The 14,609-nt window shown below is 43.0% G+C and overlaps 1 protein-coding gene across 1 annotated transcript in view; it reads right to left on the reverse strand.

The window, feature by feature from the left end:
* The window catches only part of LOC119411203 (tumor necrosis factor receptor superfamily member 19), a 34,264-nt gene that overhangs the window by 13,925 nt on the left and 5,730 nt on the right, over positions 1-14,609 (reverse strand). Inside the window, exons 4-5 of the mRNA XM_037678133.1 lie at positions 1,832-2,010; positions 1,668-1,753 (exon numbers count right to left, since the gene is read on the reverse strand). Of these exons, the coding sequence (XP_037534061.1) occupies positions 1,668-1,753; positions 1,832-2,010 (265 nt within the window). The remainder of the gene's footprint in view (positions 1-1,667; positions 1,754-1,831; positions 2,011-14,609) is intronic.

Raw genomic sequence — 14,609 nt, forward strand, 5'->3', positions numbered from 1 at the left:
CTAATTCAGCAAAAATGTGTTCTTTCTACTTTCTTCTGCTAATTAAGTCTCGTTCTTTCATTTCAGCTGCAATTCAGCATGTTTTTTTAAGCTAATTTAAGTTGGTTTTCAGCAAGTTCTTCAGCAATAAACATTCACACTGCATTTTCACTGGAAATGCAATTATTTCTCGTTTCTTTTTTTATTTCTGGCCAGTGTGTTGGAGATGTGTTTCTCTTTTCTTTTCAGGGATGTTTGTTCGTTTAATCGAAACTGAGGGCTAAAAAATGACTTGACATGCTCTGAGCCCATATAATCTCTTGTTGGCAACTCCACCGTGTACAGTAGTGGTATCATTTTCAGTCTTTCTACTTCCCAGCGTGTAATTCAAAGTATTGTAGTAGTATTTGTAGTATTTGTGCATATGTTGGGTATGTATAGCTTGCTCACTGAATGAATCGCAGCTCACTCCACCCTTCAAAAGTTGTGGTTCTGGTTTGCTCCAAGGACCTTGTGCTGGCATGTTTAAAGTGTGTGTATGTGTGTGTGTGCGTGTGTGTGTGTGTGGGTGTGTGTGTGTGTATGCGTGCATACGCGTATGCGTTTGGTTCTAGCAGCATTTGGCTTAGAGTTCAATAGTGTTCTGTAGATGTTTGCTTTCAGGCTATTGTTTCCCTCGTTGTTTCATGTTAAAACATCTATTGTAAATGAGGGATGAATAGCCTGTTTCATGGGAATATTTCAGGCTAAAGGTGGGATCTCACTGGCTGCAAGTAGTTGGTAAACAATTGCAATTTTCTACGCATGAGTCGCAAAGTGTTGCAGCCTTGTTGCTTGAGTTTTGAACAAGTTAAAAAAACTTGTGTGATAACCTTTCTCTCAAAATAGTCACAGAGTCATCCCAGTTCACCCGAATTGTGTAATGGTTGTTGTCTCCAATCTGTCTCAAGAGAGGCTGGGCTGTATTTTGATGCCTGCAAAGAGTTTTCCTCTGATGGCAAACATCTGAGACAAGTGTAGGTTTAAAAACTACACTCGTGATAATTTTTTTTCTTTCGGCTGCTCCCTTCTTCAGGGGTCACCACAGCAAACTAAGTCGCATGAAGACGTGGCAATTATTTTTACACCAGATGTCCTTCCTGACACAACCACAGACCACCGAGCTACCACAAGCGCTATGTGGAGCAGAGAGCTGCTATCTAGGGCACCCAGAGGAGCAGATGGTGGGGGTTAAGGGCCTTGCTCAAGGGCCCAGCGTGGGGTAAATGAGGGTGGAGAGACTGGTGTAGGTGTTTCACATTTCCCACCCACGTTTTGATGTTGTCGACATGGGGAGTTGAACCGCTGACTTTCTGATCACAAGTCCAGCTTCTCTAACCTCTGCGCCACCACTCTCCTACTCATGATAAATAATAATGGTCCAAATCTGCCTATCTTTATTTTAAAACTGCACTCAAGCAGATTAAATCATAAACAACAGCCAAGGTGGAAACAAAACCCAGACAGGTGGGTTTGAAGAGTGAGGAGGTGGGTAACAAAATAATGGGCATGGCCAAAAGTTGCAAAACGCTGCCACATAGCTCACTGGCCACTTGGTTGCAAAGACTCTAAGTTGAGTGAGTCTGCAGCAGAAAATTTGTGTGAGGTACCTCTTTAACTGTTAGAAAATATACAAAAACAAAACTTACAGTTTGGCTCATAAGGAGGTGGAGGATTCCCACATGGTATGCACTCCATGTCTTGAAATCCACTTAATTTCGTTTTCCTGTAATATCTGTTAAGACATATGATTATGTGTTTATAAGAAATATTTGTACCAGTTAAATTTAAGAGCATTGATCTGCCGTCTTACCCTGGCAGACAGTCGCCGCACACTGCGTTACTGGTGGTGGAGCAGTTGGCCTTCTGGAATCGGTTGATGAGTCCACAGTCCAAACAGGGCTTGCACTTCTGCAGGCTGCGGTCCTCTTTGAAACGACTGCTACGGCAGGGCACGCACCAGGCATCTTCTCCATAACCAAAGCCACATTCCTGGAGGGATTAACAGGAAAAACACACTGAGCGAGGTGGGGTTGGATGGTTTGGTGGAGATGCACAGATGGAGAAAAGAGAGGGCTTGAATGTGAACTATTGGGGGTCTTGGAATTAAAGAGTGATGTTGGCTCCTGGCATCAGAAGCAAACAATAGCCTCTTTCTTTTGAGAGTTCATCTTACACTGTCAATAATCTCCCTGACTCCCTCCGTATGAATGAATTGCCTTCCATTGCAAGACCCCAGGAAGGCTATGCATTTGAATGATAAAGCGTCCAGGGGACACCCACTGTTGTATTATTGAAGGTTTATTGCTGCTTTTTTGAGCTACTCCCACTTCAAACAAACGCAGTGAGCTTCCTGTTGATTGAGAGGCCAGCAAGAAAAGGAAACTCTTCAGGAGAAGGGCACAGATTGTGGGGGAGGAGATGGAGAAAACCCGATGAATACTATTTAGTGCTCAACACTTAAAAAGCCCAACTTCCTGTAGATATGGGAGCGCTCTAATGCTCCTTTTCAATTAATGCTATGCCCACCTTTAAACTCTAATTTATTGTTAGGAAATGAGACAGCAAGGCCTTAGATGGTGAGTGAATAAAATTAAAGGCCTAGCTTTCCTTGGAGAAATGCACATTTCATTTAATCTCTTTCTTTTAAACTGAGGTCCTTTTATGCTAAAATGTTGGTGTTTTAGCCCAATTTGAAAATAACGTTGACATATTCTCGTGTAAAATTGGGACCACAGTATCATACAATCCCTTAAGTTTTGGGAGTATGTGTTGGGGATGGCTCTCAGCTAATACCACATCAAATCTTTACTCAATATATGTGAAATTGACAGCCATAGCCATTTTTCTACGGTTTTCCGGTTGTGGCGTCTATACTAATTGGGTTGACTTCAAAAGTTAATTAGTTATAGATGGGACTTCTGCATATACTTTCTAAAAGTTGAATAAAACCCATTATGTGTTCTAAAGACAGGGGAAGTGGTAGTGCAGTGGTTAGAAAAGGCAAGCCAGTGATCGGAGTGTCACCAGTTGAATCCCCCTACTGGTGGCAAGCCAGTGATCGGAGTGTCACCAGTTGAATCCCCCTACTGGTACATCAAAATGTGGGTGGGAAAAGTGAAGCACCCAGACCTGCTTCTACCCTAATTTATCCCACTCCATGCCCTTGAACAAGGCCCTTATGCTTTCCCTGATGCCCTAAAAGGCAGCCTTCTGCTCCACACATGTGGGCTGCGGTAGTTCGGTGGTCTGTGGTTGTGTCAGAAAGGGCATTCGGCATTAAACAATTGCAAAATCTTTGTTGCTTGTTGTTGTGGCAACGCCTGACAAAAAAAAAAAAAAAAGCAGACAAAAGGAGAAAAAAATATATATTTATATGTGATAATCTCATGACTTATGCTTTAGTCTAATCTTCTTCTTTCTTCTTCTGGCTTTTCCCTCTTCAGGGGTCTCCACAGCAAGTTATCCTCCTCCATCTCACTCTGTCTTCTGCATCTTCTGTCCTCACTCCAACTACCTCCATGTCCTCTCTAACTGCATCCATATATCTCCTCTGTCTTTTTCCTGGCAGCTGCATTTCTAACATCCATTTACCAATATACCCACTGTACCTCCTCTTGACATGTCAAAACCATCTCAATCTAGCCTCTCTAACTTTAGCTCCCAGTTATTGAGCCTGTGCTGTACCTCTAATAATCTCATTCCTAATCTTATCCATCCTTGTCACTCCTAAAGAGAACCTTAACATATTAATTTCTGCCACTTCCAGTTCTTTCTCCTGTCTTTTTGTCAATGCCATTGTCTCCAGACCATGCAACATAGCTGGTCTCACCACCGTCTTGTAAACTTTTTCTTTGACCTTTGCTGACACCCTTTTGTCACAAATAACTAATGAAACTTTTCTCCATCGTTCCATCTTTCCTGGACTCTCTTTTTCACTTCTTTACCACATTCTCCATTTTCCTGGACAGTAGGTCCTAATTACTAGAAGCCATGCACCTTTCTGACCTCTGCTCCTTGTAGCCTCGCTGCTCCACCAGCCCCCCTCTCATTCACACACATGTACTCTTGTCATACTATGGCCGACTTTCATTTCTCTTTTGTCAAGTGCATACCTCCACCTCTCCAAGTTCTCTTCCACATGTTCCCTGTTCTCATCACAGATCACAATGTCATCTGCAAACAACATTGTCCTTGGGGATTCCTGCCTGACCTCATCTGTTAGTCGGTCCATCACCAGAGCAAACAAGAAGGGGCTCAGAACTGATCCTTGATGTAATCCCACCTCCACCTTGAAGCTATCTGTCACTCCTACAGCACATCTCACCACTGTCCTGCTGTCCTCATACCTGTACCAGTCTAACATACTTCTCTGCCACTCCAGATTTCCTCATGCAATACCACACCTCCTCTCTTGGCACTCTGTCATATGCTTTTTCTAAATCCACAAAGACACAATGGAGTTCTTTCTGACCCTCTCTGTACTTCTTTATCAGCATCCTGAAAGCAAATATGGCATCTGTTGTGCTCTTTCTTGGCGTGAAACCATACTGCTGCTCATAGATAGTCACCTCTCATCTAAGTCTTGCGTCCACAATTCTCTCTCCCAGATCTTCATTGTGTGACTCATCAACTTCATTCCCTGTAGTTGCTACAACTCTGTACATCACCCTTGTTCTTAAAAATGGGCACCAGCACACTCTTCTCCATTCCTCAGGCATTTTCTCACCCTCAAATATGCCATTGCATATTTGAGTCAAAAACCTAACTGCCATCTCTCCAAGAATTTTCCAAACCTCCCCTGGTATGTCATCAGGTTCTACTGTCTTTCCCTTTTTCATTCTTTTCAGGACTTTCCAGACTTCACCCTCACTAATCTTTCCCACTTCCTGGTCCACAGTTTCTATGACTTCTACTCTTCTTTCTCTTTCATTCTCTGTATTCATTAGCTCCTCAAAGTACTCCTTCGATCTTCCCATCACACTCTCCTCACTTGTTAGTTAGAACATTACCATTCCTATCTTTAATAAGCCTAACCTGCTGCACATCCTTTCCAACCTGATCCCTCTGTCTCGCCAATCGGTACAAGTCCTTCTCACCCTCTTTAGTGTCCAGCCTCCCATACAACTCATCATATGCCTTCTGCTTAGCCTTTGTCACCTCTCTGTTTGCTCTACATTTCATCTCCTTATATTCTTGTCTCCTCTCTTCAGTCCTCTCACTGTCATATTTCTTCTTGGCTAACCTCTTTCTTTGAATGGCTTCCTGCATATCATTATTCCACCACCAGGTTTCCTTATCATCCATTCTCTGTCCAGATGACACACCAAGTACCTTCTTACCGGTCTCTCTAATTACAGTTGCTATAGTAACCCAGTCATTTCCATTCTCTTGGCAAATTCCAATGCCATCTGTCCTCCCTCGTTTCTTTCCTTGACACCAAACTTACCCATCATTTCCTCATCTCCTCTGTTTCCTTCATCAACATGTCCATGCAAGTCTGCTCCTATCACCACTCTCTCCTCCCTGAGAATATTTTCCATCACTTCATCCAGGTCCTTCCAAAATATTTCGTTCTCATCCACATCACATCCAACCTGTGGAGCATAACCACTGACAATATTTAGCGTCAGATCTTCTACTTCTACACATCACCATATCTGACACTCTTTTTGCCTCTACTACATTCTTTACCAACTCCTCTTTCGGGACCACCCCTACTCCATTTCTCTTTCTATCCACACCATGGTAAAACAGTTTGAACCCTGCTCCAATGCTGCGAGCCTTGCTGCCCTTCCACTTGGTCTCTTGGACACATAAAACATCTACCTTCTTTCTCTGCATCATGTCAGCCAGCTGCCAGTTGCCTGTCATTGTCTCCACATTTAGAGTTGCCACTCTCAGTCCTACATTTTGGACTTTCCTCTTCTCCCTCTGTCTCCTGACATGTTTCCCTCCTCATGGACTTCGATTAACAGTAGCACAATTTTCACCAGCACCCTGTTTATTTTTAACCCAGGTCTCGAACAATCCATTATGGTTTCACTTTGATGACCTAGCATTATAGTTTTGGCAAGTGTTTTATGTTGGACGCCCTTCCTAGCACAACCCTCACCATTTTGGGCTTGGGACCAGCACAAGAGATACACTAGTTTGTGCTCCATAGGGGCTGGTTTCAAGTTTTAGTTTAAACTTTTTTTTGGTTGTTTTAGTCTAATGTATCATTAATATTATTATTTTGGTTTTCATTTGACTCTCTAAAACCCTGTTAAAAGAACTTGAGCTTGATAATATGTGTGCTGCTATTGTTCGGCGTATTGTTTTGCACTATTAGTGTTTAGCGTATTTCTCAGTTTATATCTTAGATCCTTATTACTGTTTCTTTTACAATTTATATTTTTGCTATTGTTCGATGTAACTGGGACCCTGTGTACACAATTTTGTTCCACCTCATGTACCACGTGATGCGAATGATAATAAAGAACCTTGAACCTTGATAATATGTGGTAGTTGATGTTTCTGTGTGTCGCACAAAAAAAAGACCCTGTGGGGGTGACATCATACTCTGTTTATCATCTTCTCCATGGAGGCTGAGCTTCAGTAAAGCAGCTCTGCCACGCTGCAGTCTTAATCCTGGAGGACAGGTGGGAGCAGGGAGCTCATTTTTCATTAAAGAGAAGGTCAGCTTCAAACAAGACTTCTCTCATCTCCCCTCTCTTTGCCCGTGTCCTGTTTCACGTCCTTGGCACACGGTCCGGCTGGAATGTGAGCAGAAGATCATGATACGGGGGAAGGAGGCATATCTGGCTTTAGGAGAAATGAAAAGGAAGATTGGAAGCAATTAGGGATCCTGTGATGGCACCGCAAAGAAGTTGAGGAATTTGGTCGGTCCAGCCAAACACATGTGTGTCTGACACTGAACCCTCGGGCTACCCCTGGCCAGGTGGCCCAGCTGGAGTTGTTGCAGCTGCTCCCACAAACTCATCAAATAAGGTCTTACTCTCCTGCAAGGAAGAGTGGGGAACCCATAGAGGGAGTGGATAAGGGTGACTGATGAGTGATGAAAAAGGGATTAACCAAAATGTAGGTGCCCATATTTGCGTACCATAATCTTATTTTTTTAAAGCCAGACAGTCAGATCAAAACATGATTGAAAGTGGCTCTTGCTCAGTGACCCATTTCTACATGAGGGAAGGGGCCCCTGGATGATAGCACCGAGCACTGGCACAAGCTCTGTCCATGAGGCACCACATGGCAGGATGGCTGATACACACAAGCAGCTCAGAGCAGTGAAACAAAAGGAAATGAAGCCTACTCCCACTCCTTGTGATCAGGCAAAATATTTGGTCAATAAGCAGTGTCTTCCTTCTATACCTGACTGAGACCTGTTTAAAAAATGTTGATGTCTCTGTTTTTATAAAAAGAAAGGGGCTAGCATTCTTTCAAGGACTGCATATCACCCGCTGCCTTTTCTGAGTTTTAAACTAAGATCATCTTATGAAGAGTCACAGCTGTTTTGGTCATGCCTTAAAAATAACTTTACTCACAGTTATCTGTCAGTTTTATTGGTGTCCAAAGTATGTACTGTATTGCGAATTACACTCAACAACTACCCCAACAAACTTTTGTTCAATATTTATAAAACAACTAAGGTTGTTAATCTATGGCAGCCATCTAGAACTGGGTTACCTGCAAAACTACTTTCTGAGTTTCAGTAAAACCCAACTAGTGATTCATGAGATATTTTGCTAACACGAAAAATGAATGTACAAAGAAGAAAAACTAGACCATAAACATGTTAAAACACATAAAATACAAGTCACTCATGTAATTAAACATTCAGTTTCCATAAAGTACTTGGAAACAATTTAATCTCTCAGCTCCTGACAATATGCCTCACATCCCGTTCCCCTGCATTCCCTATCTCCTGATCTGGTCTGGGTGAGACTGCCAAGCAAAACAGTCGTACATAACAGAGCGAGGGGGCGAGTTGGCTGAGACCTGGAGCATGTTCAAATGGACAGATATTTCAGAGATTAGAGGGGAGTCACATAGGAAGGGATAACACACTCAAACCTTCACTGTTGTCTATTAAACTTGTTAAACTGGGCAGCATGACGGCTCAGTGTTGTCTGCTGGGTTCAACCCCTGGCTTGGACCTGGGGTCTTTTTGTGTGGAGTTTGCATGTTCTTCTTGTGTTAGCATGGATTTTCTCTAGGTTCTCCAGTTTCCTCCCACAGTACAAAGCATGTGTTAGGCTGCTTTCAGGCCTAGGTCTCCCTTGCAAAAAAGATCTGTGATCTCAATGATAATAATAATAATGATAATGTGTTATGTATTGTCATCATTGTATGTTCCCATACAATGGCGAAATTGGCTCTCTTCATTTAACCCATCCATCCCTAGGTGGGGCAGCGGGCAGCTATTGAAGGCGTCTGGGAGCAATTGGGGATAGGGTGTGCTGCTCAGAGACACCACAAGACGTGCAATGAATGATATTGAATGCCTGGTTAAAAATAAATAAACAAGAGTACCACAATTTGCACAATACATGCCATGTTGACAAACTTATACAGCAATACAGCAATCTATAGCAATGGCCCAGACAAACAAAGACCTTACATAAATTTGATGTTGATTTGTGACCTTAACCTTAAAGTTGGTATGATGAAAAGTGTATGCAACACCCCATCTAGTGATGATGCATATGTGTGTTAAATGTCATTCAAATATCTTGAGTGGATCTGACATTATGGGTCGGACAAGCAAATAGCTTGTTTTAACTTTGCCCTTGATTTTTTTTTACCTTGACCTTGGAACTGGGGTCATGAAAAGTGTATGCAACACTCTGTTTGGTGACGATGCATATGTGTGCCAAGTTTCATTAAATTATCTTGGATAAGAAGCTATGGGTGGGACAAGAGAAAGTTTATGGAAAGACAGATGGACGGACGAACGGACGAGCGTAGCCTATACAATAGTGCACCCCACCTTCAACGGGTGCACTGTATAATAAAATACTTCTTTATTGTTGTTGTTTATTTGTCATCTGCAGGTTAACACAAGGTCAACAATGCAATGACATGTTCAGGATGAGAAGAACTGATTCAACTTGCTAAAAAAAGAAATACTAAAGCATGCAATAAGGCTTCAAAATAAAGTACCAAAAAGTGAAAAAGAAATATAATATTTACAAGGTCCAAAAGAAACATAGTAAACAACAACAGGGTAGAATATAACGGTGCAAGTAGGATGAAATCGTATGAATAACAAGATATAAACATATTAACATATAAAGATTCAAGAATCATCCACCAAACATCTGGGCTGTGTGATTTTTAGTTTGTAACTCTCTTCAGCCAGTGCCACACGGAGGTTTCATGTTCTGCAACAGAGGCTGAACGACACTGCAAAATGTTTCTTAATGTTGACACATCAAAGTCATGGGTTCCTAACTTTTAATGTTCCTGCCTTATTTGTGGTCTCTGAGGATTTTTCATAAATGCAATAGAAAGCCATGAACTCTTTCCTCTCTTGTTGCAACACAATCAATTAATTGCCTGCCGGTGAAGAAAAACCAAGAATTCAATATTTGTAACTGGTTTTAATAGGCATTCTGTCATTGTGGGTGGCTTGTTCTGCCACAGTTAGCATGGCAAGGCTATGATGTCTGTTAGCCTGCCTCAGAGCAGCTTCCAGAGGCAAACTACCAGAGCAAACTGGACTACATTCCTCAGAGATCTCTATGGCAGCTGCACAGAGAGACTCCCAAGAGTCTGCTTCGCTCCCCACTGCTCAACCCTGGCCTTTCAGAGGAAGTTCAGATTACTCTCACATCTCAAATCACAAGTTGTTGGTCTGGGAAACTTTCTCTGGGGTCTGGGCCCCAGTCTCCCCTCTGAGCCAGCATCCCACTACCTTCAGAGAAAGAGTGAGGCAGCCAATTATTAACCAGGACCCCAGGGTGGCTAGCAGCTCTCATGCCTGTTGAACTGGCAAAGGAACTGGAGAGCTACTGAAGCATATTACTGAGCACACAGAGCATGTTTGTGTGCTCAGAGATTAAAGGAAACTGGGCTTAAATTCATGTGGGCAACAGATGTAAGGGGAGGTGGGAGCACCAAGTTTTTCATCTGAGTTTATTGATGTAGTGTGTAAAACCACCTAAAGTTTATTTACCTGTTGTTAATCACGTTTTCAAAGCCATAAACCTGTTGCTGAGAATGTAATCATGCAATAATTCTTAAATTATTGAGGCTGTGATGATCTTCCTTTTTGTTTGTTTGCTTTTTAATTATTTTTATTTCAAGTGGGGTTCTATGGAAAGATTTATATACAAACAATTATTTTCTTCTTGTCCTTTGTAGATAGCTCTATGACTAACATACTTTTAGTGATACTGAATTAAATTCTGACCAGACTGATGAGTTAAAGTCTTATCTGAACACCACTAAGACAAAATAATATTGGAATATCTTAAAACAACTCTGATCTCAAAAGTTTTAGTGGCTCAAATGATTGCTACTATATAAACCTTGACTATGCTATCAGTTTTGCACAACGAGACTCAGTTTAACCCAATTTTCTTTGGTTATTTACAAGAATGAACACCTGCAGCAGCAGCTAGCTGTAGCACTTCCAATGCAGCCTGAGGTACTTTTGACTAGTATATCAGAATATTTCTTTTATAAGTAATGTAAAGGTTTATAAAATACTGTTTTAGTGGCAACTCAAAATTGTGAGAAAATAGACACATTTTCTGATGCAATTACAAATTTCTGCAAAACTATACATCTGCATTTTCTGATGCTCTTTCCATGCATGGCTTTCAAAACTGTAATGTTTGCTGTACACATTATTTTGTTGCCCACCTCTGCCCACATTGTACCTGCATCAGCCTGAAGCCTTCCAGATCGAAGGCGAAACATTTCAGCACAAAAAAAGAAACTGTCCAGATGACTTGACTGAAAAATGTTGGATTACTTCTTTATTTACAAAAAAAAATAAAAAATAAAAATTGTGCTTTGACAAACTAATTGATAAAACTAAAACGTTTTGTCAACGCGAAAGCAGAAAAAAAGAGCAGGTATCCCTCTTGCTTTGAGTTTACTCTTTGTTGCATGCGTGCTGTGAGTGACAGGCATCCAGAGCGTCATAAAAACAGCAAAAAAGGTGTCAGAGTTATTTATTTATCATCTCAGCATAGAAGGGCAGCAACACAGTTCAAACATGGCTCCCAAAATAACAAGACAGCCATATTTTGTTCATAACTTTATTATTAGTAAGCTTGAGAGTTGATGGATCCTAGCAAACTGTTGCCGGATCAAACTGTTGCCCTATCAAAATAAGAGAGTTCCTGGATTTTGTTCTGGCAGGATCCAGCTCAAATTAAACACTGACTCCATATGAACATAATTCGAAATGGCACGCATAACTCAAGCAATAATAGAGTTCATAGCGAAAGACATGAAGCCCATTAATATAGTGACCAAGCCTGGGTTTACAGCTTTGGTAAACACGATAGAGAAGTGGTACAGAACGCTCTCGCGCACACATTTTAGCCAAGTTGCTATCCTGGAGCTATACAAAAAAATGCCAGAAACAAAGTTGCAGCGGAGCTGAAAACAGTGGAGTTTTTTGCAACTGAAACAGATTTATTGCTTGTGTCTGTTGAAAAATGCATGAGAAGAAGACATTGAACAATAATCACATATTTAATCGTAATCACATTGATGTAAAAAAATCACAGTTAGAATATTTTCCAAAATCGTTCAGCTTTAAGTGGGACATGTCAGGAAAACCTCTTAAATGGAGGCGTCCTGGATGCAACTTAATCAGATGCCCGAACCACCTCAACTGACTCCTTTTGATGCGGAGGAGCAGCGGCTCTTCTCCAAGCTCCTTATTGATGATGAATCTCCTTTCTCTAAAGCTGAGCCCGTCCATCCTACAAAGGAAGCCCATTTCGGCCACTTGTATCTGGGATCTCGTTCAATCATGATCCAAACCTCAGGGTCATATTGTAGACAGACTAGTAAATTGAAAGCTTTGCCTTTAGACTCAGCTCTTTATTCACCACGACTGACTGCACCAAAGCCCTCATTACAAAGGATGAGGCCCTAATTCTTTGATCCATCTCCCACTCCACCTCCCGTTCCATCCTTACATCACAGTGAACAAGATGCCCAGATACTTCAACTCCTCCATCTGAGACAAGGCTACCTGCTCCCATGACCAGGAGGGGGCATTACATCCATTTCCTGTTGGGAACAATGACCTTAGACTTAGAGGAACTAACTCTCATTTCAGCTGCTTCACACTCAGCTGCGAACTGTCCCAGTGCACGCTGATGGTCTTGGCCTAAAACCGCTAACAGAATTGTGTCATCCACATAATGCAGAGACGAGACTCTGAGGTTCCCAAACCAGACACCCTACTCTCCACAACTATGCCTCAAGATCCTGCCCATGAAAACCACAAACATGATCAGAGACAAAGGACAACCGTAGCGGAGTCCAACCCACACTCAGAACGAGCTTGTCTTTGTGCCAAGAATGTGGACACAGCTCCTGCTTTGGTTATACAGGGACTGGATAGCTTTTAAAAGCAACCCAGGCACGCCATACTCCTGCAGCAACCCCACAAAATGTCTTGAGGAACAGAGTCAGAAGTCTTCTCTACGTCCACAAAATACGTGTAGACCGGAGAAGCATGACTCCCTTATCAACTCTGCAAGGATAAAGATCTGATCCACTGTTCCATGACCAGGACAGAAGCCACACTGCTCCTCCTGAATTCAAGGTTTGACAATCAGTCGGAGCATCCCTTCCAACACCCTGAAGTAAATTTTCCCAAGGAGAGCAAGAAGTGTGATCGCACAATAGTCAGAACACACGTCCCGCTCCCCCTTTTTCAAAATGGGAAATACCACCCCGGTCTGCCACTCCATAGGTACTGTCCCAGTCCTCCATGTGACATTGAGGAGACGTGTCAACCATAACAGCCTCACAACATCCATAGCCTTCAGCATCTTGGGGCGGATCTCAGCCTCCCCAATACCCTACCACAGAGGAGCTTTTTGACTACCTCTGTGACCTCTGCCATGGTAATGGACTCGTCTTCCCCTGAGTCCTCAGACTCTGCCTCCTCAAAGGTGGACAAGGTGGGTGGATTAAGGATATTACTGACGTGCTTCTTCCACCCCTCAACAATATCCTCAGTTTGAGTCAGCAGTTCCCCACCCAAACCAAGTAGAGCTTAGGATAGTTAGCTTTCCTTTCCTGAGTTGCTGAACCATTTACAAGAGCTTCCTCGAGGCCGACCAAAAGTCCTTCAAGGCCTCCCCAAATTCCTCCCATGCCCCAGTTTTTGCTTCTACAGCCACTGAAGCCGCATTCCTTTTGACCACCCTGTCTGTAATTCAGCTGCTTCAGGTGTCCTTCAGAACCAGTCATGAAGACCTTCTTCTTCAGCTTGATGAACTCTATCACTGTTGGTGTCCACCAGCATTGGACAACAACAGTGCCCACTACCAGTCCTTTGGTTGCCTCCCATGGCCCATTCAGAACCCGTCTCTGACCTTCCCCAAGGCATGTAAAAAAACTCTCAGAAAGGTGTAAGTTGAGGCCACACAGACCGAGGGCTCCACCAGACATTCCCAATTCAGACTTAATATGCGTTTGGGTTTACCAGGTCTGTCCGACAGCCTCCCCTGCCACCAGATCCAGCTCACCACAAGGTAGTGATCAGTTGACAGCTCTGCCCCTCCTTTATTCAAGTGTCCAAAACATAGGGCTACCAGTCCGACAGCATGATTACAGAATTGATCATGGACCTTGGACCTAAGGTCACCTGGTAAGAAGTACACTTATGAACCGCCCTATGCTCAAACATGATGTTCATTATGGACAACACATGCTTAGCACTGAAGTCCAATAAGCAAACACCATTCGGGTTCAGATCAGGGAGGCTGTTCTTCCCAATCACCCCTTCCAGCTAACTTTGTCATTGTCCACATGGGCATTGAAGTTACCCAGTAGAACAAAGGAATCCCCAGATGACACTCTTTCCAATACACCATCCAGAGACACCAGAAAGGTCAGGAAATCTGAACTGATGCAGTGAAGCAATCATCTTGTTCACGGGGGAAAGCTCCATCACCAAGGCATTCAGCCAAGGACTTGTGAGTATCCTCACACACGCCCGATGCTTCTCTCCCTGGGTAACTCCAGAGAAGGAGAGTCCAGCCTCTCTCCAGGAATTGAGTTCCAGAGCCCAAGCTGTGCATAGAGCTGAGCACAACTACATCTAGTTGATACCACTCAAACTCACACACAAGCTCCAGCTCTTTACCTGCCAGTGAGGCGATGTTCTACGTCCCTAGAGCTAGTCTATGCCACCAGGATTTGGCATAGCCAAGAACCCTCCCTTGCCTGCTGCCTGACATTGACAGCACCCTACCCTGACAGAACTCCCCACAGGTGGTGGGTCCACATGGAGGTTGCTTCCTGTTATGTTTTTGAACTAGGCCAATCCTGAGGAGTCAAGACTCAACCAACGGGCGCTTGCCGGTGAGGCAATGCCCCCCCCC

Source organism: Nematolebias whitei, chromosome 6 (assembly GCF_014905685.2).
Source record: "Nematolebias whitei isolate Nwh7 chromosome 6, NemWhi1, whole genome shotgun sequence".
Lineage (NCBI taxonomy): Eukaryota > Metazoa > Chordata > Actinopteri > Cyprinodontiformes > Rivulidae > Nematolebias > Nematolebias whitei.